Genomic DNA, 26,242 nt, shown 5'->3' with positions numbered 1-26,242 from the left:
GTTCTACGTGTACCCTGAGGCAGTGTTTTCAACTGCACTTTACTCATTATGGTTTTGTGAAACAGCTCTGAGATTTAACGAAGCTCCTATGAAGGTTCTAACGATTAACATAGCCTTATGATGCTTTTGGGAAACCGGGCCCTGGATTATAACATATTGATAAAATATTGAATGCTGAGATAGTTTATTAGCATGTTCAAGGCACTTCTCTTATTTCTGTTTTTCTGTGTGTGTTAATGTCCATTCTCTCTCTTTTCTTGTCAGATTTGTCTGTGTTTGCTGCAGCTGGAGGAAAGACTCAGGACTCAGCAAAGGTCAAAGGTAAAAAGGACCTGGATATTAATGTAGACTGGTCAGAGACTGACTACAGCTGCAGTGACGATGAGTTCACGAGTGAAGAAATATACCCAATGGATGAAGAGAAAGGTCTTCTACAACTCCAGACTGATGGGAATACTGATGAGATTGGTGGAGAAACGACAGATAGTGATGATTTTCAAAGACACAGAATAAACTCAGAGAAGGATGAGAAAGATGGATATGAAAAGAAAGAGGTCGTTCGGGAGAACCAGAGAGCAAAGTGCAAAGGTAAAAAAAGATGGAGAGATATAGAGAGGATTCTAAAAAAAGAAAGATGATATATAGAACAATAAATGTGTTTGAAGTTCAGAATGTAAGGTGGTCTGAAACACCCTCACTGAAACCCTCACTGACACCCTCACTAATATGTATATATTTTCTCTCTCCTACTTCCCTCTTTCCCAGATTTCTCCATATTTTCAGCTGGTGCTCAGGTCACACATTCACAGTGCAAAGGTAAGAATGAGCTTGCGTGATTGACGGCATTCATATATTTCTCAACTGCAGAATATTTTCAAAGTGCAAATATTAAAAGGCCCTTATTTGGAGTTGTAGTGTATATGGATCCAGCGATGAGTGCTGAGCATGTTTGAAACCATGTTCAAGTCATTATGGCTTTGTGTTCTCATTGCGTGAAAGTTCCTTTAATGATACTCCTGTTCCTCCTCGTGTTAGATCTCTCTGGGTTTTCTGCAGCAAGGGATAAGGTCAAGGGTGAAAACGACCTGGACAGAAACTGGTTAGAGAGTGACAACAGTGAGATTGAGGAAGTAATTGAAAGTGACAGTGAAATAAAGGAAATTCACCAAATTGAAGAAAAGAAAGAGAAGGATGAAGAACAGACAGATGACCTCCAAAGTAAGAGGAAGACAGAGAAGAGTGACGAGGAAACCACCGATAGCAGTGATGACAAGAGTGAGAAAACAAACGTCAAGATAGACAAAGAGATGCGTCATGAAGACATTACAAACCACACCCTTGAGAAAACAGATTTCTCCATCTTTGCTGAGGAGGAGGTTAAGACTCAGGACCCTCGCGAGGACCAGCCAGCTAAGTGCAAAGGTTAAAAGACACCATTTAAGTCTGAATTGAAGCACATTTTTACAATGATGCGTGCTGAGCTAGTTTGAAAGCATGTTCAAGGTGTTATATCTGTCTAGTAATGACCCTTCCTCTTTTCTCTTGTCTGTATTTGCTGCAGCTGGAGGAAAGACTCAGAACACTCAGACAGACCAGGCAACAAAGGTCAAAGGTGAACAGGACCTGGACATTGACACAGACTGGTCAGAGAGTGACCATGATAGTGACGATGAATTCATAACTGAAGAAGTATGGCAAAAGTGGAAAGAGGACAATGAGAAGAAAAGACAAAACAAAGATTACACAGTTACACCATTACGGAATACAGACAGGATTGATGGAGAGATCTCAAGAGAAAAGATTGGAAAGATAAACCAAGAGCAGAGGGCTGCAGCGGAGGGAAAAACTCAGAACCCTCAGACATATCAGCCAGTAAAGGTCAAATGTGAAAATGACCTGACAAGTGGGGGAATGAACCAAGAGAAGACGGAGATAGAGGTCGTTCAGAGGTCTCGTCAGGAACAGCCAGCTAAGTGTAAAGGTCAGGAGGGTTGGAGGACCATGCTATAACCTGTAGAGCTGTCTTTTTACATTTAACATTTACATTTTAGTCATTGAGCAGATGCTCTTATTCAGAGCGACTTAGAGTAGTGAGTGAATACTTTTCATACTGGCCCCCCGTGGGAATTGAAAACACAACCTTGGTGTTGCAAGCACCATGCAATACCAACTGAGACACATTAGGCTCCAAATAACAGCGATGATGTTAATTTCCAATCCCCTCTCTCTCTCTCTCTCTCTCTCTCTCTCTCTCTCTCTCTCTCTCTCTCTCTCTCTCTTTCTCTCTCTCTCTCTCGCTCTCTCAGGCATGGCCAAAGTCCCCCCGGTTCAGCAGGCCAAAGTGAGTAATAAAAGTGAGATTGTCCAAAAGAAAGATGGGAATGACAAAGTGACAGAGCCAAAGACAGATGCAGAGCTCATTATGGACAAATATGAGAGGATGGTGGAAGAGGGGAGACGGGGGCTTGGTCAGAAGGATAGGAGAGATAAAGTCAAGGCCAATGGGACAGAGGGAAAGAAAAAGGAGGAGTCTAAAGAAGAGCAGCGCAGGCTGAGGAATGAGAAGGCCCTGCAGGATCACCTGGACAGGGTAGAGAATCAGGAAGGGACAAGCAAACAGACCAGACAACCACAGTGTAAAGGTAGGACCAGGCAAAGTGACAGGGAACTCAAACACAAAACATTTCATTTGCTGTGGTTTAATAGCGAAGAGCACCATCGCCCTCTCCCAAAAGTTAGGTTGGTGCGTAAAACCCGTAAATTCAAATAAGTAAAACAATGCGAGGGTCTGCACTCAAAAAGATGTTGCATAAAGCTTACGTCATTTTTAGATTAAAAAATATATATATTTTAACTGCATCAGGGATGGCGTACACAGATGTTTCAGCTTTGCAGCCTTCTTCAGGGTGGTTTAGCGTCACATTGTACTCAGACGATGCCATCTTAATCCACATGGGGAGGCTAATATAACTATTACATTTAAGTAACAGCAGTGCATCTCACTAAGGTACTGAGTTATGTGTGACTGCAGTTTATTAACACAGTACTCCTCGAGTACATTGAAACAGCTTATAGCCCTTAACTATACTTTTATTGCTGTGTGTTATTGTCCTATCAAATCTCCATTCATATATATTCCTTTCTGTCCTTAGATTACTCTATTTTCACTGCATCAGGGCTAAAGAGCAAGGACCCGCATGATCAACAGCCAGTAAAATGCAAAGGTAAAACATGAAGGGGGATAGAGAGGGACAGACTTAGACATTATATTTGATGGCACAGTGAGGTACAGGTAAAAAGGACGAGCGATACAGAGAGAGTGAGACAAAAAAGGACGAGAGAGAGAAAGAGACAGAGAGAGAGGCAGACAGACAGACAGAGCAAGACATACAGACAGAGAGAGAGAACGAGAGAGAGAGAGAGAGAGAGAGAGAGAGAGAGCGAGAGAGAGAGAGAGACAGAGCACACAAGTACACTATAGGCTCTGGTACTCCATTGGAATAGAACCGTTTGATGTTTACTCAAGTCTATTTTAGGAAACATGGCTGATGTTTGTTTTGGATCATTTTCTTTCTTTCTATATATCTCTCACTCTGTCTCTATCTCTCTCTTTCTTTCTCTTACACGCGTACGCATGCACGGTCACGCACACGCGTTCACTCTGTTTTCCTCTATCTCTGTCTCTGTCTCTCTCTCTCTCTCTCGCTCAGATTACTCCATCTTCTCTGTGGGCCAGCAGCGGGTTGCACAGCCCCCTCCAGCCCAGAAGAATAAGACAACCTCCCACCGCAAAGGTAATAACAAGAGCAGGTTGATTCATTGGCTCGTCAATAGGAATGTATAAGAGCAACCAGTTTTAATAATCTTCAAAACCCCCAGAGTCTCTTCCCCCTTATCCCCCGTCTCTCTTTCAATTCAATTCAAATGGATTTATTGGCATGGGAAACATAAGCAAGTGAAATAGATAAACAAAAGTGAAATAAACAATCAAAAATTAACAGTAAACATTCCGTTCACAAAAATTTCAATGGAAAAGAGACATTTAAAATGTCAGATTATGGCTATGTACAGTGTTATAAGTACAAAAGGGAAAATAAATAAACATGGGTTGTATTTACAATGGTGTTTGTTTTTCACTGGTTGCCCTTTTCTTGTCGCAACAGGTCACATATATTGCTGCTGTGATGGCACGCTGTGGTATTTCACCAAAATAGATATTGGAGTTTATCAAAATTTGATTTGTTTTAGAATTCTTTGTGGGTCTGTGTAATATGAGGGAAATATATGTCTCTAATATGGTCATACATTTGTCAGGAGGTTAGGAAGTGCAGCTCAGTTTTCACCTCATGTTGTGGGCAGTGTGCACATAGCCTATCTTCTCTTGAGAGCCAGGTCTGCCTACGGTGGTCTTTCTCAATAGCAAGGATATGCTCACTTAGTCTGTACATAGTCAATGCTAATCTCTGTCTCTGTCTCTCTCTCTCAGATGTCTCTATATTTGCAGCTGGGAAAAATCATTTGGCTAAAGTCTTGAAACCCCTTGTGTGCAAAAAGGCAGAATGCATAGGTAAGAGAGGAGAATGTTAAAACTGATAAGTGAAGTTTGTTGGACACAGTATTACATGATTCTAACAGTGATACTTTTTTTTGTCTTTTTTCAGTTCCTGACATTTTCCTTGCTAAGAAGTGACCTCTGCAATTTGACAAATATTTTCTGAAATTCATTCTCAGTCTTTCTGATGTTTTCTATATACATTTAAAAATTATTCAAGCATTATAAAATAATAAACTCATTTTAGCATCAATGGTTTGTGTGTGCACATTGTTTTTAAGGGTCAGGTCAAGACCAATTCTGTCAGGTGTCTGTGTGCAGCGGGTAGGACGGAGTCAGGCGCAGGACACAGAACTGAGTAAAAACGTACTTTACTTGAAATAAATCACAAACTAATTCCATACAAGGAAAACAATCCAGCTCGAAACAAAAGAGCGACCACTTAACAAAGAACAAACACGCACAAAACCATGTGGGAACCAGAGGGTTAACCTGTTGGGGATAGGGGGCAGTATTTGCACGGCCGGATAAAAAACGTACCCAATTTAATCTGGTTACTACTCCTGCCCAGTAACTAGAATATGCATATAATTGTTTGATTTGGATAGAAAACACCCTAAAGTTTCTAAAACTGTTTGAATGGTGTCTGTGAGTATAACAGAACTCATTTGGCAGGCCAAAACCTGAGAAGATTCCAAACAGGAAGCGCTCTCTCTGACTTTTTCTTGGCCTTCTTGATCATCTCTAACCAAAACAGGGGATCTCTGTGTCGTGTCTTTGGGGTACCATTAAACTGAAGACATGTTTATCAATTAACTCCCTTTAATTATTATCACGCGATTAAACTGATTAATCGTTTAATTGTAATTAACTAGGAGATCGGGGCACCAAGGAAAATATTCAGATTACAAAGCTATAATTTTCCTAATATAACTTTCCTATATTATAACATTATATATTATATTCTGTTATAGTATAGGCCGATTATCTTCTGGTTTAAATGGTGTATTTTACCTCGCGTCCAGTCTCATTCCAAACGTCGTAAATTGTTGTATCTGCACGAACCCAGTCTTTACTAAGAGTCATCCATACATCAATTGTCTTAAAATAATTTATTTACTAAACTAAGTAATTCACATAAAGTATACAAACAGTAATTATCATCATAAAGAATTGGTAGAGTAATGTGCACGCACAGTCCGGTGCGAGTTATTCCAGCCCCTCGCAGGTGCCGTGCTAGAGCGGGCATCCAGCCTGGTAGGAGGATGCCTGCGCAGCGCATCTGGTCGCCGGTACGCCTCCGAGGACCAGGCTACCCAACTCCCGCTCTACGCACGGCTACCATCAGGCCCCTGCACAGCCCAGTCTGCCCTGTACGAGCACCCCGCTCGTACAGGGCTACTAGTTCCATCCAGCCAAGGCGGGTTGTGCAGGAGGTAAGATCTAGACCGGCTGTGCGCCTCCATAGCCCTGGGTTTCCAGCTCCTGTCTCTCGTGCGGACCCGGAAGTGCATCCACCCAGTCCGACTCGTCCTGTTCCCGCTCCCCGCACTAAACTGCAAGTGCGTAAACCCAGCCTCGCCAGTCAACAGTCGTCAGAGCTGCCCGCCAGTCAACAGTCGTCGGAGCTGCCCGCCAGTCAACAGTCGTCGGAGCTGCCCGCCAGTCAACAGTCGTCGGAGCTGCCCGCCAGTCAACAGTCGTCGGAGCTGCCCGCCAGTCAACAGTCGTCGGAGCTGCCCGCCAGTCAACAGTCGTCGGAGCTGCCCGTCAGTCAACAGTCATCGGAGCTGCCCGTCAGTCAACAGTCGTCGGAGCTGCCCGTCAGTCAACAGTCGTCAGAGCTGCCCGCCAGTCAACAGTCGGCGGAGTGGTCAGACTGCGCTGAACTGCCGGAGTGGTCAGACTGCGCTGAACTGCCGGAGTGGCCAGACTGCGCTGAACTGCCGGAGTGGCCAGACTGCGCTGAACTGCCGGAGTGGCCAGACTGCGCTGAACTGCCGGAGTGGCCAGACTGCCCTGAACTGCCGGAGTGGCCAGACTGCCCTGAACTGCCGGAGTGGCCAGACTGCCCTGAACTGCCGGAGTGGCCAGACTGCCCAGACTGTCCCGAGTGGCCAGACTGCCCAGACTGTCCCGAGTTGCCAGACTGCCCAGACTGTCCCGAGTTGCCAGACTGCCCAGACTGTCCCGAGTTGCCAGACTGCCCAGACTGTCCCGAGCTGCCAGACTGCCCAGACTGTCCCGAGCTGCCAGACTGCCCAGACTGTCCCGAGCTGCCAGACTGCCCAGACTGTCCCGAGCTGCCAGACTGCCCAGACAGCCTGGAACGGCCTGAGCCGGAGCCACCTCCAAAAATAGGTGGGTTGGGGAGGGGGGGTGTAGCACAGTGCCGTCGTTGATGGCATGCACCCTCCCTTCCCTCCCTTTAGTAAGTGGGAATTTTTCTTTTGGGTATTGTTTGGGGTTATTTATTTTTTTGTTAAGGTGCTTCCGGGGTAGCACCTTTAAGGGGGGGGGGGGGTACTGTCACGTCCTGGCCAGTATATAAGGTTAATTGTTTTGTAGTTTGATCAGGGCGTGGCAGGGGGTATTTGTTTTATGTGGTTCAGGGTGGTGTGTTTGTTCAAAGGGGGGTTTGATTTAGTATTTCCGGGGTTTTGGGTTGATGTTCTATGTTTATGTATTTCTATGTGTAGTCTGGTGAGTGTGTTTCTATGTTGTGCTGATTGGGGTTGGGACTCTCAGTTGAAGGCAGGTGTTGTCTATCTGCCTTTGATTGAGAGTCCCATATATTAGGGTGTGTTTGTTATTCATGGGTGATTGTTCTGTGTTGAGCCTAGGCTTTACCAGACTGTTTGTTGTTCGTTCGTTTGTTAGTTCTAGTGGTTTTGTTATTTTTGTATTCAGTTGTTTTAAAAATAAATAATCATTTAAGATGAGCATACACGTACCTGCTGCGTTTTGGTCCTCCTTCACCGACGACAACCGTGACACCAGTTCGTAGCTGGATTCTTCACCAATCTTCCATACCTTCTCCAGAACACAAATGTCGCTCGGTTCTCCAATTCTATGAGTTGGAAGAATTTCCTTTGTCTCTCTATGAAACATGTGGTAGAAGATTCTCCTCTTAGAGTTTTTACAACCCTTTCACACAGGGCCTGGGTGGTTGGGGAAGGTAGGTTGGGGGATGGTACAAAGGGGAGGGGGTCAACTGTCCTCCCTGTACTCAAAGAGGCCAACGTCATGACATCTGGCATAACGTGACATTTTCTAACGCTCCCATAGGCTCTCAGAAGGCGCCAGAACGATGAATGGTGGCTTTGCAGGCCATGGCTGAAAAACATTAGCGCATTTGGATAGTGGTCGATCTGAGGACAATGAGACTGGAGGCGCGTGCACGAGCCGACACCATGTTTATTTTCTCTCTCTTTGAACGAAAACAACGACTCCCGGTCGGAATATTATCGCTTTTTTACGAGAAAAATAGCATAAAAATTGATTTTAAACAGCGTTTGACATGCTTCGAAGTACGGTAATGGAATATTTTGAATTTTTTTGTCACGAAACACGTCGGGCGCGTCACCCTTCTTTACCCTTCGGATAGTGTCTTGAACGCACGAACAAAACGCCGCTATTTGGATATAACTATGGATTATTTGGAACCAAACCAACATTTGTTATTGAAGTAGAAGTCCTGGGAGTGCAATCTGATGAAGAACAGCAAAGGTAATCAAACTTTTCTAATAGTAAATCGGAGTTTGGTGAGTACCACACTTGGTGGGTGTCAAAATAGCTAGCCTGTGATGGCCGGGCTATCTACTCAGAATATTGCAAAATGTGCTTTCACCGAAAAGCTATTTTAAAATCGGACATAGCGAGTGCATAAAGGAGTTCTGTATCTATAATTCTTAAAATAATTGTTATGTTTTTTGTGAACGTTTATCGTGAGTAATTTAATAAATTCACCGGAAGTGTTTGGTGGGAATGCTAGTCACATGCTAGTCACATGCTAATGTAAAAAGCTGGTTTTTGATATAAATATGAACTTGATTGAACAAAACATGCATGTATTGTATAACATAATGTCCTAGGAGTGTCATCTGATGAAGATCATCAAAGGTTAGTGCTGCATTTAGCTGTGGTTTGGGTTTATGTGACATTATATGCTAGCTTTAAAAATGGGTGTCTGATTATTTCTGGCTGTGTACTCTGCTGACATAATCTAATGTTTTGCTTTCGTTGTAAAGCCTTTTTGAAATCGGACAGTGTGGTTAGATTAACGAGAGTCTTGTCTTTAAAATGGTGTAAAATAGTCATATGTTTGAGAAATTGAAGTAATAGCATTTCTAAGGTATTTGAATATCGCGCCACGGGATTCCACTGGCTGTTGAGCAGAGAGGTTAAATAGGGAATAAATTATAACGTAATGGGAACCAGGTGTGTACAATCAAGACAAAACAAATAGAAAAAGAAACGTAGATCGGTGGCGGCTAGAAAGCCGGTGACGTTGACCGCCGAACGCCGCCCGAACAATGAGAGGCACCAACTTCGGCGGAAGTCGTGACAAATTCTGTGTCCTGTGTTTTGCTAGAGAGAAACAGTATGGATATTATCCCAGATTCCTAACCTCTAGGGTTTGCAAAGTCTTTCAAAAAAACATTCACCAGCCTTAGATTCTCCCATTTTTTGTTGTTGTCACATTAGACTTGAAAGATATGCTAACAGAATTGAGCATGCCAGTGAAAATGGTCTCTAATGGTCTCTAATGTACCCACATTTTTGAACTCAAAGCATTCTTTCTCTCTTTAAATTGTCACAGATGGTTGTGGCCATAGAGCTCGCCAGTTTGTAGTCCTAAAAACTGTAAATGAAACCTCGTGGAACAGATAAGGGTCTACCTGTGCCTGAGCACCTTAGTTTAAATATCAACAGTACTGCCCCAGTAGCATACCATTTGATTAACACTTGATAACACTTGATTTATATCATCATCAATACTCGGTCTGGCTGGACTACACGCAACAGAGAGAGGCAGAAAGCCATAGAGAGGAGCGGTTGCGTCTCCGACCCTCCGACCCATCTCCACCCCTTCTTCAGTCGGGAGTTGCACATGTGTGTCAGGGCAGCAGCAACACAGGTAGTCTACACTCTAGCAAACCATCATATACTAGCATATCTCATAGTGAGAGAACCACACCAGACTCATCCTTTCATCTCATAGTGAGAGAACCACACCAGACTCATCCTTTCATCTCATAGTGAGAGAACCACACCAGACTCATCCTTTCATCTCATAGTGAGAGAACCACACCAGACTCATCCTTTCATCTCATAGCGAGAGAACCACACCAGACTCATCCTTTCATCTCATAGCGAGAGAACCACACCAGACTCATCCTTTCATCTCATAGCGAGAGAACCACACCACTCATCCTTTCATCTCATAGTGAGAGAACCACACCAGACTCATCCTTTCATCTCATAGTGAGAGAACCACACCAGACTCATCCTTTCATCTCATAGTGAGAGAACCACACCAGACTCATCCTTTCATCTCATAGTGAGAGAACCACACCAGACTCATCCTTTCATCTCATAGTGAGAGAACCACACCAGACTCATCCTTTCATCTCATAGCGAGAGAACCACACCAGACTCATCCTTTCATCTCATAGCGAGAGAACCACACCAGACTCATCCTTTCATCTCATAGCGAGAGAACCACACCACTCATCCTTTCATCTCATAGCGAGAGAACCACACCAGACTCATCCTTTCATCTCATAGCGAGAGAACCACACCACTCATCCTTTCATCTCATAGCGAGAGAACCACACCAGACTCATCCTTTCATCTCATAGCGAGAGAACCACACCAGACTCATCCTTTCATCTCATAGCGAGAGAACCACACCAGACTCATCCTTTCATCTCATAGTGAGAGAACCACACCAGACTCATCCTTTCATCTCATAGTGAGAGAACCACACCAGACTCATCCTTTCATCTCATAGTGAGAGAACCACACCAGACTCATCCTTTCATCTCATAGTGAGAGAACCACACCAGACTCATCCTTTCATCTCATAGTGAGAGAACCACACCAGACTCATCCTTTCATCTCATAGTGAGAGAACCACACCAGACTCATCCTTTCATCTCATAGTGAGAGAACCACACCAGACTCATCCTTTCATCTCATAGTGAGAGAACCACACCAGACTCATCCTTTCATCTCATAGTGAGAGAACCACACCAGACTCATCCTTTCATCTCATAGTGAGAGAACCACACCAGACTCATCCTTTCATCTCATAGTGAGAGAACCACACCAGACTCATCCTTTCATCTCATAGTGAGAGAACCACACCAGACTCATCCTTTCATCTCATAGCGAGAGAACCACACCAGACTCATCCTTTCATCTCATAGCGAGAGAACCACACCAGACTCATCCTTTCATCTCATAGCGAGAGAACCACACCAGACTCATCCTTTCATCTCATAGCGAGAGAACCACACCAGACTCATCCTTTCATCTCATAGCGAGAGAACCACACCAGACTCATCCTTTCATCTCATAGCGAGAGAACCACACCAGACTCATCCTTTCATCTCATAGCGAGAGAACCACACCAGACTCATCCTTTCATCTCATAGTGAGAGAACCACACCAGACTCATCCTTTCTTCTAGCCTTCATTAAAAAGTGTCCAGGTCATACAGTATGGAAATTCAAGATGTGGCTTCACCTCCTAAAAAACACTTATAGTCCCTACCTCCCTTCCTACTTCTCTCTCTCTCTCTCCCTCTCTCTCTCTCTCTCTCTCTCTCTCTCTCTCAGATTTTTCCTTGAGCAGTCAAGGCGTGGCCAAGGTCCCCCCGGTTCAGCAGGCCAAAGTGAGTAATAAAAGTGAGATTGTCCAAAAGAAAGATGGGAATGACAAAGTGACAGAGCCAAAGACAGATGCAGAGCTCATTATGGACAAATATGAGAGGATGGTGGAAGAGGGGAGACGGGGGCTTGGTCAGAAGGATAGGAGAGATAAAGTCAAGGCCAATGAGACAGAGGGAAAGAAAAAGGAGGAGTCTAAAGAAGAGCAGCGCAGGCTGAGGAATGAGAAGGCCCTGCAGGATCACCTGGACAGGGTAGAGAATCAGGAAGGGACAAGCAAACAGACCAGACAACCACAGTGTAAAGGTAGGACCAGGCAAAGTGACAGGGAACTCGAACACAAAACATTTCATTTGCTGTGGTTTAATAGCGAAGAGCACCATCGCCCTCTCCCAAAAGTTAGGTTGGTGCGTAAAACCCGTAAATTCAAATAAGTAAAACAATGCGATGGTCTGCACTCAAAAAGATGTTGCATAAAGCTTACGTCATTTTTAGATTGAAAAAATATATATTTTAACTGCAGCCTTCTTCAGGGTGGTTTAGCATCACATTGTACTCAGACGATGCCATCTTAATCCACATGGGGAGGCTAATAAAACTATTACATTTAAGTAACAGCAGTGCATCTCGCTAAGGTACTGAGTTATGTGTGACTGCAGTTTATTAACACAGTACTCCTCGAGTACATTGAAACAGCTTATAGGCCTTAACTATACTTTTATTGCTGTGTGTTATTGTCCTATCAAATCTCCATTCATATATATTCCTTTCTGTCCTTAGATTACTCTATTTTCACTGCATCAGGGCTAAAGAGCAAGGACCTGTAGGATCAACAGCCAGTAAAATGCAAAGGAAAAAAATGAAGGGGGATAGAGAGGGACAGACTTTCAAAATGTATTTGATGGCACAGTGAGGTACAGGTAAAAAGGGAGATATAGAGAGAGAGAGAGACAAAAAGGAAAAGAGAGAGAGAGAGAGAGACAGAGAGAAAAAGAGAGAGAGAGACAGACAGACAGACAGACAGACAGACAGACAGACAGACAGACAGACAGACAGACAGACAGACAGACAGACAGACAGACAGAAATAGAGAGGCAGACAGAAATAGAGAGGCAGACTGACTGACAGATAGAGAGATAGAGAGATAGAGGCAGACATACAGACAGAGAGAGAGAGAGAGAGAGAGAGAGAGAGAGAGCAAAAGAAAGAGAGAAATAGAAAGAGAGGCAGACTGACTGACAGATTGAGAGACAGAGAGAGAGAGAGAGACAGAGAAATAGAAAGAGAGGCAGACTGACTGACAGATTGAGAGACAGAGAGAGAGAGAGAGACAGAGAAATAGAAAGAGAGGCAGACTGACTGACAGATAGAGACACAGAGAGAGAGAAACAGAGACAGACCACACAAGCACATAGGCTCTGATAGTCAATTGGAATATAACTTTTTGATGTTTACTCAAGTCTATTTTAGGTCTGTCTGTCTGTCTGTCTGTCTGTCTGTCTGTCTGTCTGTCTGTCTGTCTGTCTGTCTGTCTGTCTGTCTGTCTGTCTGTCTGTCTGTCTGTCTGTCTGTCTGTCTGTCTGTCTGTCTGTCTGTCTGTCTGTCTGTCTGTCGGTCTCTCTCTCCGCCCCCCTCTCTATCTCTATCCCCCTCTCTCTCTATCTCTATCTCTATCTATCTCTCTATCTATCTCTATCCCCCCCTCTCTCTATCTCTATCTTTATCTATCTCTCTATCTATCTCTCGCCCCCCTCTCTCTCTTTCTCTCACTCACCGTCTCTCTGTCTCTGTGCATGTCAATACATCAGCTTAATAGAGATACAAGTAAAATGCCTATATGTCAGCATGAATACATTTTCAAACACATATTCTCAGCTGGATAATGGTGTGGGATAGTTCCGTCTAGTTCAGGATGTGATCAATAATCCAGTCATTGCAGTCTATTAAAGTAGGTGTATATAGAAATCAGCCACAGGGATGCCTGCCTGACAGCCATTCTGAGTATGTACCATAAGTTATTGAGAAATAGGTTCTGGAGGATCCTTGCCAATTGGATAAGGAAACAAAGAAAGGAGACTAGGAAAAGATACTCGGAAAGAAAGTCAGCTCCCATTGCTGGGAAACATCACGAGATATTCACCCTGATGTCAAACGTACCCATAGATGGCAGTTCTCTTTCTCCATACAAACTGTGAGGGTTGCATGAAAGCTCAGCTGAAATGAACAGGCTCAGATATGCCCCCAGTTGCCAGATTGACAGTTGCCAGATTGACGGTTGGCAGATTGACGGTTGCCAGATTGAGATTTACCTCTAATGCCCTGGCTCATCTATCCAGACTAGGGGGGGATTTCTCCTGAGCTTCCTCTTCAGAAGTGTGCATCACTTCATTGTCATTTCATGAGGGAGTTGGGGAATACTTATGATCTTCTGCATTTGTTGCTTAAGACAGAGTATGCTATAAAATGTCTGTTTGATGCCATTTTTTGTTAATCTGTAGATGTCTTGTTGGCACAGATACAATTTAGTAGGCAGTTTAGTTATTATGTAAATGTCTGGCTAGCACAGATACAACTAAATAGGTAATTTAGTTAACATCACTATATCAGGAGGATGTTGCATATTTGTGAGCAAACAGTACAGTCAGCAAATTTAAACCTTCATACATGTTGACATCAAGCAAAGGTTGGTATGATATTTACACATCATTTGTCAGCCTGCAGATGATGTGTTAAGCTTGCCTGGCTACGCAGACTCCTTTCTCCGGCCACACACTACGCCACACCCATGGATGTTAGTTTGTTCTCTGCAATGAGTCTGGATCTGAGTACCTCGCCGACCTTCCACTGAATGCAAATATTTGGGGCCATCTGATTGGTCCAGAAACCGATGGTTTGGGCCAGGACCAGAGCCAAAACACAACGTTGGTAAAGCGGCGGTTTGAAAATTCAACATTGGCTTTGATACTCTGGTTGGAGACGATCCAATCGCTGTTGACTTTGTTTTGTACAACGCCCCTCATGCCCCTCGTCAATACAAAGGACTTCAATGACGGCAGTCTCAGACTAAAGTATGTAGTGAACGACAGAGCAGCGGAAGAGTCATCAGGCTAGTGTCTGGCATGATCATTAGTGTGTTAAAACTTACTAGAACAGCCAGAAAATTCAGCTGGAAAATGCCTTTTTCAGGTAGGCAATCTCAGTTTGGCATGGCTGAAACTGGGAGATATTACATGTGAGATTGGGAGATATGTGTTGAGTCACATGCTTACTTTTATTTCTACCATTTCAGTTTTAAAAGAGGAGAGCAGCCTTCATGGCTCACCGGTTGCCATGGTGATTCTCCCGCATGCACGGTCAAAACTCACTCTCTCTCTCTCTCTCTCGCTCTGCCTCACTCCACTGTTTTCACTCTTTATCTCTCCTCACATCTCTCTCTCTCTCTCTCTCTCTCTCTTTCTCTTCTCTCTCTCTCTCTCTCTCTCTCTCTCTCTCTCTCTCTCTCTCTCTCTCTCTCTCTCTCTCTCTCTCTCTCTCTCTCTCTCTCTCTCTCTCTCTCTCTCTCTCTCTCTCTCTCTCTCTCTCTCTCTCTCTCTCTCTCTCTCTGCCTCACTCCACTGTTTTCACTCTTTATTTCTCCTCACAACTCTCTCTCTCTCTCTCTCTCTCTCTCTCTCTCTCTGCCTCACTCCACTGTTTTCACTCTTTATTTCTCCTCACAACTCTCTCTCTCTCTCTCTCTCTCTCTCTCTCTCTCTCTCTCTATCTCTCGCTCTGCCTCACTCCAGTGTTTTTACTCTTTATCTCTCCTCACAACTCTCTCTCTCTCTCTCTCTATCTCTCGCTCTGCCTCACTCCAGTGTTTTCACTCTTTATTTCTCCTCACAACTCTCTCTCTCTCTCTCTCTCTATCTCTCTCTCTCTCTCTCTCTCTCTCTCTCTCTCTCTCTCTCTCTATCTCTCTCTCTCGCTCTGCCTCACTCCAGTGTTTTTACTCTTTATCTCTCCTCACAACTCTCTCTCTCTCTCTCTCTCTCTCGCTTCTCTACACTATGTCCCCTTCCTTTTTCTCTCTGTTTTTCTCTTGCTTTCTTCACACCTTTCTCTGTTTTTCTCTCTCACTCACTTCCTTTCTCTCTTACTGCCTCACTCTCAGTGTTACAGCTGGGGGAGCTGCTGTTCCATACTACGGCTCTGTTCCCTAACGAATGTAGACACACACCCATGCACACACATGCACACACACAGAAGCGTGCACAGTATGTTAACATATATCTGGTGATTTTGGATAATAATCAGAATCCAAGCAGAGATAGAAGAGATTCATTCACTGATAGCATGTGCTAAAAATTATACATAAAATATACATAAACAATGGCTGTGAAAAAACATTTGTATGCTAATTTTATTGACACTAGTCACCCGGTTTGGGCAAATGAAAAGCAAAAGACTGCATAACAAATGTTGAGCTTTTTACTTGGTACGATACGGTCATCTTCCTCTGTGTAGCTAGCTCTTCCTCTGTGTTCTGTAGCTCACCAGAGGTCATTCATACTGCACTATGGTATTGACTATGACACTGCTGTGATAGAAATGGCTACCATTTTCCTGATAATACCTGTAATTGAGGAAAATGATACCTGTCTGGCCAAACCCTTTAGATGACAAGGCATAGTTTGTGCTGTTGTGCCCTCATCCCTTGCAGGCCTGCCTTGAATGACTCTGGAAACGTAAAACCAGGAATAGAGAACATTGATGATAGTAGTATCCTCCCAACATACCCTAAAGTGGCTCTTTCCTTGTCTTGTTTGCAGGTTGACGTTTATTGTCACGACTCTTGTCCTGGAGGCAGAACTGAGAGATTTCCCATTTGCCAGCTGCAAAGTAAAAACTGGCTATATTGTAAAAATTCAGGAAAACAAAATTGTGCCTTTTGGTCTTAATTTAAGGTAAGGTTTAGGCAGTGTGGTTAAGATTAGGTTAGGTTTAAATCCAGCTAGTGACCACTCTGCAGAGCTGCCTCCAGAACAAGATTCATGCTGAAAAACGCTAACCTGTGTCTTTTTTCCTTCATCTACATCTATCTAGAAAGAATGGACCGGTGAAAGCATACCCATGGGTCCCTCTATGACATTCTCACATCAATTATTTTCAGTTTGAGACACTAGGAGAGTCAAGCTGGGTGCCATTTTAGAGTATTGGGATGCAGCCACTGAGTGGCAGTGATGGATTTGACTTTTCTCTATGAAAGGCATGCAGGATCACTGGGGATAAGTAAGATAATGTATGTATAGGACGTACTAGTCTACTGATGTCTACACTCTGCATTCTTTCAAAGGCAGCTCTGCAGACCATCAGACCGTCCAGTCATGCCTCCTAACAACACGAGAATATGAAGGATGTAAACACAGGTGTGGATTTAACAGAGCAGAGAAATGGGTTATAAACAGGTAAAGATAGTTAAACATACAGAAGCTACAGTATATCTTTCTCTCAAGTACACACATAAACAAATCCACACATTTTTATGAGCTCGCACATACATTCTGACAGATGCAGCCTCAGTAGGTGTGTGTGTGTGTGTGTCTATCTATGTTTGTGTGATTGATGTGCTGAAGCCCCAGAGAGCTGCGTGGTTGCTCTGAGTGGTTGACGGATGTCTCTTCCACTGAGTGACAGAGAAAGTGCCTGAGCTTCTAGACTCAAGTTTCTCCCTCCAGCTAATATACAATACATGTTTGAGACTACTTTGGCTAAGTTGTGAGATACGTTATGTATTACTATTGACATTTAAAGTTATTTGAACGTGGAAATTGCATGTAGAATGACACATAAACATGATACAATTTTGGAAAGCGGGAGTTTGGGCTGCAATTTGAACAGTCTCTTCAAACTGTCTTTTTCAACTGACATGCTACTTTCGTCAATCAGACCCTTTTTTGCAGTGCCTGATCACTGATCCTCTTCATTTCCAAAGATATTGTGAAATATCTGATGCAACAGACAACGTGTCCTTACACTCCCAAACCATCTGGACTATATTTAATCGTTGAGCAGGTAATACAGCGAAGTATCTTTTTACAAGATGCTCCATTAGTTTATGAGCCGTGCTGTATGCCACATCGCCCTTCAGTTGACGTGTCGTCTGCATCACACTTTTCCCCAACAATGACAAGAAGTATCAAATAAATGCTCAATTTGACTTTTATAAGACCTAATAAGAAGAATTGATTAGTTTTTTCCAACCATCTCTGAATCTCTGATTATTATATTTTACAGTAAATGTCATACATGTTTGCAAACAAATAATGTGTTAGATGATGAATACTGTGCAATAGTGGAGGGGGAGAGGTCAATGCTAAATAGTGATCTATCGCCAGACATCAGAGAACTGCCAAGCTTATATTTATTCACATGAGTTATCAATTCAGCACACCAACTTTAGCAGAGGGCTGGTGGTCAATGCACTACAGTGGTTGAGTGATTGAATAGAGGCATGATTTAAGCTCATCAACCCCCTGCTCTTTCACTGCACTGCTGGACACTGCTTTCTGGGGCACACGCTCACACACGCAAATGTAGAAGTACGCACACACACACACACACACACACACACACACACACACACACACACACACACACACACACACCACATGACCTTTGATGACAACAACCTGGCTTGTATGTCTTTCTCTTCCTTTATTGACATGTTTGGCCATGTTTAGCCATTTATGCATGGCAAGAAGGGAAACGGTTTGTGTACTGTGTCTTGCACACAATATTGGTTTATCTGTTCAGATGTGGACCCACGTCCGTGATGTGGGATGTAGTCTCTTTGTGCAAACAAAAGATTCACAATATGTAGGTGGCACTTTGGTTTGTCACTTCTTCAAACCTAAACAATATCCTACTCTGTGTCACCCTGGCCCTTTTGCACAGAAAATCCTACAGACTGCCCCTGAAAAGACCAGGAACATTTCTCAGACACGCAACAAGGCGACGAGTGTTGAACGAGGCAACGCTGAGCAGAGAACAGAAGGCTAGCACAGGTGTTTAGACATGCATGGGGCGAGGTGTGCCTGTCACCAACATCTCTCCAGTGTGTTAGTGTGACCAAGGTGAGGACGGTGCCAAGGTACCCAGCCTTTGTGCCATATGGCCAGAGACGGGTGTCACCTGTGGGAAGAGTTTCATGCTTCTGTTTCAAACATCCGTCCTACCGCATTGGTGGAGTTGAGGTGGAGATATACGGGAGACTGGGGTTGGTTGTCACACTTTTTACACTGGTGTGTATTTCTCAGCACCAGTATATCTTACAAAACTTTTCAACATCAGGAGAAAGACCAAGGTCTTGGGTTGAAATGGAGACACTTTAATCCTCATATCTTATTCCAACATAGAGTTATAAGCCATCAAACACACTTTGTCCACTAATGACAACAAGCCCCATCGCTGGGTTAGATGTCACACGGTATGGGCTTGGTTGTCACAATGTTTGCTAGTAAACTTACTCCTTTTGTAACAGGTAATGAAGCTACATAGACCACAGTCTTAGACATAGCCTTTCTTTGATCAAATGATATTCCTGAAAAAAATCAGCATTTTATGCCTTGAGAATAACATATTACATTTTGAGTAAATTTGTGTGGTATGCGTGTGTTTGCACACTCATATATTTGTATTTATTAGTATCCCCTTTAGCTGTTGCCAAGGCAGCCACTACTCTCCCTGGGTCCGTGTGTGTGGGTGTGTGACAGAAAACATATGTGTGTGAGAGAGAGGCAACGAAGGGAGCTCTTTATAATAATAATGTATACATACTGCTTTAATCATCTCATATGTATATACTGTATTCTATTCTACTGTATTTTAGTCAATGCCACTCCAACATTGCTCGTCCTAAAATGTATATATTTCTTAATTCCATTATTTTACTTTTAGATTTGTGTGTATTGTTGTGAATTGTTAGACACTACTGCACTGTTGGAGCTAGGAACACAAGCATTTCGCTACACCCACAATGACATCTGCTAAATATGTGTATGTGACCAATACAATTTGATTTGATTTATGGCACAAGCGCAAAAGAGCTTGGGATTTATTGTATACTGACAGTTGCAATGTCCCCAACAATACAGTATGTTACAATGGGTTAGATTGTTTGCCTGGCTACCCATCCACATGGCTCTGGCCATGTTTCTTCTAGAATGCGAACACATTCTGACCGTTCTGATTTGTCCCAGAAACCGATGGGTTGGGCCAGAGCCGGCATACATGATGACGTCATCAACTTAGATACTCTGGTTAGATTTGTTATAGACGATCCAATCACTGATGAATTTGCTCTGTACAATTAAGTCACATACACAAATGACTTGTAGTACAGCAGACTCAGACTGAATGTATGTAGTGATTGATAGAGCAGAGGAATTAAATTCAGGGTGAGTCGTCGAGCAATTGGAATGTGACAACCATCCTCTACCACCCCCCAATGCTAATTCATATGCTACAGTAGCTACTACATGGCTTGACCTATGAACTCAGAAATAGGTTTGAAATATAACTCTCCCTTTCCTATTTTCAACAAACATATTTTTTTATGGATACTCCCATAATTCAAACATTTACAAAGAAAATACCAAAATATATATTTTTTACTAAAACAGATCAATCCCCCTCACATCAATGTTTTGTCGTGATGACATGAACTCACCAGGTGGATACAGTTTTTCAAACAATTCACATTTTAACCTTAAAAATATTACACAGCGCCATTTAGATTGGGACTAATTAGCACTGTGACAACCAATCCGTGAGACAACCAACCCTGTTCGGCCCTACTTGGATTAATCTCCACCTTAAAAAGGGTAGAAGATCATCTTCCTTGATATACTTTACAGACCATGAACCTTATAGCTTAATAAGCACTTCACATTAGTCATTGAAAGGTTTTCACTGCTACATAAAGGTTATATATGTCTCTGATATTCTTTTTCATATGTGAACTCTTCCTTTGTGTAGAGACCAGCCTGGTCAAATGAATTTGTATTGCTCTCAACACTTCAGTCATTGAGCCACAGGAAAAATCTCAGAGGACCTGCTTTCACTTGACTCCCAGCTAGATTATCTTTTGTGCTTTTACTAAAGAATGAATATTGGAAATGGAATTTGCACACAGCAATGAGATGGGCTATGCTCACAAATAGATGCTTGATATTCAGCTGGTTTATTTGCCACGTCTGTGCTCTTGGGTTTTCTTTTTATTTCTTATTGAGGGTGAAGTATGGTAACTTGTATTGCTATGTCGTTGGAAATGGAGGTGGTTTCAGTGTTGTGTATTGAGGGTAAATAAATGTTATATTGATTCTAGCAGAATCTTTGACAATACAGTACAATGTGTATTGGTACATGTATTATACGTGAAATATTTGTACTATGTTCTCTTCTCCTGTTTTTTTTTCTTCGTTCTTTGCTCTTGAGCTAGAGATGAGGGATAACAAAGAGCTTGACATTCTGAGAAGGTATCCTATCCCTGTCTTATAGCTAACTTCCACATGCTGTACTGTAGCAGAGCAGGTCTCCATCTTGGCTCAAAGGACCCCCAGTCGCTGGCACTTTCATTCAGATTCAATGGGCTGGCATGTCGCCTCAGCTAGAAAGGTATCAGCTGCCAAGCTCTTGGCGGAAGAACAAGAGAGACATCTCTTTGTTTCCTTTCCTGCGTGATCTTGTTTACCGTGTTATAAATAAACCTGCCAGAGACATCGCTACCCTAGTGCGATGGATGCTATTGCAATGGATGCGATATATGAGTGCAATCATCCAAAACAATATGAAACCATACATCAGAATCAGAGTTCTTTATTGTGTGTTTTGGTGTGCTTCTTTGATGTTGTGAATGCGCTCAGGGGGTGAACATCGCCATTTAGCCTTCAGCATTTCTTTCAAAACTACGATGATAAAAACTGTCTAAAGTGCTAAGGAGTTGAATCCCCATTAAAGCCACAGCCTGCTGAGAAGGGAGCTTACATCCTGTCTTGGGGACGAGGCCCACACCATCCCAGCTTTTCCAGTCCGACGCGTCTGAGAGGTGGGTCTCGTACACAACTTGGAAGTAGCGACCTTGAGATCATCAGCCAAACCATCAACCGACGGAGGTGTGTCCGTCCAAGGAAGTTAAACCTTACACAATGTTCAGATAGAAATACATTGGGAGGGATATGTCTGTCATGAATAGTGAATCATGCCTGCTCTAGTGATTACATTTCTGTCTGAAACTTTCTGAACCTCAATGAATATAACCCCAGGCAGTGGCCCCTGCAACATGTCTCAGACAGAGCCACAGCCCCATAGAACATGGGGACGTAGGTCTCCTGAGGATTATGGTCTAGAATAAGCATTGACATAACCAGCTGCTGGACAGAGATATCGGAGCTTTTCTAGCAGTGATACATGTGTTAATCTTTCCTTGAGTGAAGTAAAATGAAAATTGGCCTCTGCCAAAATACTTAGACTTGTTGAAGGATGTTTTGAGCATTATGATTCTGTCAGAAATGTATTTTTTTAACCTGATTAAATGTATGTTTCTAATGGGCCAGAGTGCAATTAGAATACAGTACCAGTGTGAGCCACCATGGAAGCTCCCTCTTTCTGACTATTGGCTATCGCTGGGGTTCCGGGTTCCATCCCCTTACTCTGAACAGGTCTGCAATTCTTTCAGGATGCACGGGCCATTGTGAAGAGACTTCCACACACATAGTGAAGAGACTTCCACACACATAGTGAAGAGACTTCCACACACATAGTGAAGAGACTTCCACACACATAGTGAAGAGACTTCCACACAGCTCTCATGAGAGGAAGAGATTAAACAGATGAGTCCAACAAGAGAGCACCCCTCTCTGCCACCTTTCCGTCTGCCCATGATAAATGACTCGTCCCTCACCGGCAGGTACCACAGCACGATACGGGGAGATTGGTCATTCTCCAGACAGGTCAGGGTTATAGAATACAGATGGTGTGGCCTTTGTTACCGCTCTTGTGCTCTGTGATGCATCATTATATGAGGCCACCCCAGCTGTGTCCACTCAGGTGATGTCATCTCAAATGGACGACTCCGGTGCACTGGAGCAGATGTCCCCAGCGCCATACGGCTGGAGCCATACTCTCTGCCTTACCAACTGATCGCTGGTCAGCTCTCCCAACAACAGTTCTAGTGTTTGCCATTTAGAGCAAGGCAATGAAACTGGTATTGAATGGGGGTCACAGGTACACTCCCTGGGGAGAGAAAATGTACATTACTGTCTGACTGAGATAAATGCAACATTGGGGAAAGATAATAGATTGTTTAATTAACAAAGGGGCAGACAAGATTTATTGTCTAATTTTTGCGTCTGCCTGTGCCAATGAGGATTCAAACGTGCACAAAGAGAACAGACAGCCCATGCACGACTTCAGGTTTAACGAGTTGTGTGCTTTCCTCCATTAAGTTTTATTGCCTTGCCCGTTATACAGCTAGTTAGAACTCTGTGTGTCAAGCTCTCAAACATCTCCAAGTTTATATGAGTGTCTATGCTGGTGTGCTCATGTGCAAGTGTGTGATCAGTGTGTGCTCACATTGATATGTGTGTGTGTGTGTGTGTGTGTGTGTGTGTGGAATCTCACCCCACCTGGAGCCCACTGTCTGGAGCCAGTGAAATGGATCATAATTAATTACCTCCTCCTCTTCATTTTAATTGTCTCCATGATATCCGAGGGAGGCCGCGTAGCACGCTTTAAATAAAGTGTGCCCTTATGTTCTGACAAGTGAGCACTTCCTCCTTCGACCTGCTGGGACCTCCAGAGGCGTTTAATTATGGGCTGGTAGTGGGCTGAGACCACTGCACTCTTAACACTTAAGGAACTGTGATCTGCTTTGGCTCACCAAGCCTAGCGTAATGATCATACTTATCATCTGTGTTGAATGGAGGGAGAGCCCAAAGAGACAGAGACAGTCACAGTAGTCTTGTGGTGTACTCTGCTGTAAATATTAAATAGGCGCTATGGTTTCTTTGTTTTAATGTTTGTTTTTGTACTTTTTGTCTCACTGACGTACTGTATACGTGTTTCCATCTTGTCACAAGAGGACCACAATGGAAATAGGTTCCAGACTGTATTGTGCGTTATCCCCCATGATTTTAATCTTGTGCATGTATGGCTTTTTCAAGTTTTATGTGTGCTTGATTTTAAAATGGTTGAATTAATAAATGAAGATAAAATAAAGGGCTGTAAATGCCATAGTTATCTATTGGCCATGACTGCTATGGGTAGAATGAAGATGCCAGAGCTACACTGTGGGGGATATTTCAGAGCAGGGTTATTTTTATTTTTTATTTATAGAATTTTAAAACATACAATCTACCTGTAGTGAAGCTGTTCAACATTTACATTACATTCAGTCATCTAGCAGACACTCACATCCAGAGAGACCCACAGGAGCAACCAGGGTCAAGCGCCCCGCCCAAGGGCACAAGGACAGATCACCCACCCAGTAGAATCGGAGACCCAGACCAAGTTCCCAACCGGATCCAAGATCCCCCCCACAGTTCCCCTTGAGAGATGCCCCTCAACAGACCAGGTGGTTTAAATTTCAACCTGTGTTGTCTGCTGGTCTGTACTCTCATTGGGATTAAGTTGTTAGTGTAAATTCCCAAATGTTCCACTCAAACAAAAGCACTCAAGCTCAAAAGATGAAAACTGCCACAAAGTTTCTGCCCTAACACTGGTGTTATTTGAAATTGTAGTTGGGTTGTTCCACAAAATCAGTCCATTTTTGGTAGTGTAACTTGGTGAAAAATAATCATTGTAACATTATATCATAAAGAGCACATGTCAAATTTTTTAAAAACATCTATGTTTTCCCATCTCATGAGTAAAGAAACATCTATAGCCAGTGCCTATTAATTGCCAAATAAAGTAACAGAGTTGACCGTAACAGGGTTGACCATAACAGGGTTGACGATTTCTTCTTAAATGAGCCATAAATCCCCTTATGACAGGAGGAATGGAAGCATGTTGTGTTCAACAGGGAGGGGCAATTGAATGCAAACTTCACCATTTATAAAAAATTATAAGTCCAATGGAGTCGTTTTTATCTCAATATCGTATCATTTCTGGATTTTTTTAAATTAAAATTGTCGAAAAGAAACAAAAATAGCTTCTTAACAATGGGCTATTTCTCAAGCAAGAATTTTGCTTAGGATGCTCACAGCGGTCTGAGTGGGGAGGGGAAAACTGAAAATGTGCTGTTATCGGCAGAGAGGTATGGAACTCTCTTTCTTATTGGTCTATAAGAAAAAATACAGCATGGTGATACAGCCTGGTATTATTCCAACCTCATTTGTGACTGCACTGGGATGTTAAGACATATCAAGCCTGTCTATGGGTAACCTGATTGATGTGTTATGAATGACTCACTCAGTTTTCCACCACAAAACACCAGCAAATAGTAGAACCAGCTCAGCTGTTTATACACTAGGATTTTACTATTAGATGTTCAATGTTTCTTTTGTAAACAAAAATTATAATAATAGGAATAGTTTCACCATTATTAAAAAAAAACATTTTACATTTTTGTTTTACCTTAAAGCAGCAATCAGCAGTATAAACAATAACAAAGCGTTCTCCCTGCCCTTGTTTTAGTAAAACGCTCAGGGATAGGGCTGGAGAAATGTCATACATTTCAAATTCAAATACAGAGCTACGGAAGCAAGGACTGACCATCCATGATATAAAACGTATACTTTTAACAATGTTTTGAGGCTATACAGTGTTTGTTTACAAACATCAGAGTAAAACAAGCGTATAGTTCTGATGGAATACGACAGTTGAACTAATCTGATGAGGCATTTATAGGTTCTATTCTTCAAGAATCAATGGATACATACCATTCATTTATAAGTGCAAAAATGGATGTAGCTACTGCTGATTACCCCTTTAAAATGAATCACTAATCACATTAAATAAATCACATTCTCCAGAAATGACTTTGTCAAAGCAACAAAATAACCAGGGCTTTACAATGATGCTGAAAACTTGGGGGAATTATGTGGTTAAGTGGGTTGATATCTTCCTAGAAGTCACAGAGAGTGCACAGAGGGACATGCCAAAATGCAGAATTTTGGCACTTTAGCAAGTCTTTATTCATAGAAAACAATCGGATTTATTGAATTTTACATGTGGTCTATATTAAACCTCTCTGGGAAATGTGGGACACACCCGCAGGACACACAATTCAACAGCCAGTGAAATAGCAGGGCGCCAAATTCAAAACAGCAAAAATCTCATAATTCAAATTTCTCAAACATACAACTATTGTATCCCATTTTAAAGATACACTTCTTGTTAATCCAACTACATTGTCCGATTTCAAAAAGGCATTATGGCTAAAGCATAGCATTAGATTATGTTAGGACAGCGCCGAGACAAGAAAAACCACACAGCCATTTTCCAAGCAAGGAGAGGCATCACAAAAAACAGAAATACAGTTAAAATTAATCACTAACCTTTGATGATCTTCATCAGATGGCACTCATAGGACTTCATGTTACACAATACATGTATGTTTTGCTCGATAAAGTTCATATTTATATCCAAAAACCCATTTTACATTGGCGTGTAATGTTCAGAAATGTTTTGCCTCCCAAAACTTCTGGTGAATGGGCACATCAATTTACAGAAATACTCATCATAAACGTTGATAAGATATTAAACTGTTATTCAAAGAATTATAGATACACGTCTCCTTAATGCAACCGCT

The 26,242-nt window shown here is 42.7% G+C and overlaps 1 protein-coding gene across 1 annotated transcript; it reads left to right on the top strand.

The window, feature by feature from the left end:
* Positions 1-364: 364 nt before the first annotated feature.
* LOC115192761 (coiled-coil domain-containing protein 82-like) lies at positions 365-3,785 on the top strand. The gene is made up of 7 exons (XM_029751581.1): positions 365-588; positions 766-816; positions 1,036-1,422; positions 1,562-1,981; positions 2,307-2,341; positions 3,153-3,224; positions 3,711-3,785. Exons 1-6 carry the CDS (start codon positions 411-413, stop codon positions 3,180-3,182), a joined length of 1,101 nt encoding a protein of 366 aa, XP_029607441.1. The 5' UTR covers positions 365-410; the 3' UTR covers positions 3,183-3,224; positions 3,711-3,785.
* The last annotated feature ends 22,457 nt before the right edge of the window (positions 3,786-26,242 follow it).

Source organism: Salmo trutta, chromosome 4 (assembly GCF_901001165.1).
Source record: "Salmo trutta chromosome 4, fSalTru1.1, whole genome shotgun sequence".
Taxonomy (NCBI): Eukaryota; Metazoa; Chordata; class Actinopteri; order Salmoniformes; family Salmonidae; genus Salmo; species Salmo trutta.
The sequence above is the reverse complement of the archived record's forward strand: the minus strand, read 5'-3'. Positions and strand labels throughout refer to the sequence as shown.

What these genes read in the sequence shown, in the direction of transcription:
- LOC115192761 (XM_029751581.1), top strand. Translation starts at nt 411, where the DNA reads ATGGATGAAGAGAAAGGTCTTCTACAACTCCAGACTGATGGGAATACT. An exon ending in CCAGAGAGCAAAGTGCAAAG is followed by an intron (nt 589 to 765) that starts GTAAAAAAAGAT and finishes CCTCTTTCCCAG; the next exon opens with ATTTCTCCATATTTTCAGCT. An exon ending in ACAGCCAGCTAAGTGTAAAG is followed by an intron (nt 1,982 to 2,306) that starts GTCAGGAGGGTT and finishes TCGCTCTCTCAG; the next exon opens with GCATGGCCAAAGTCCCCCCG.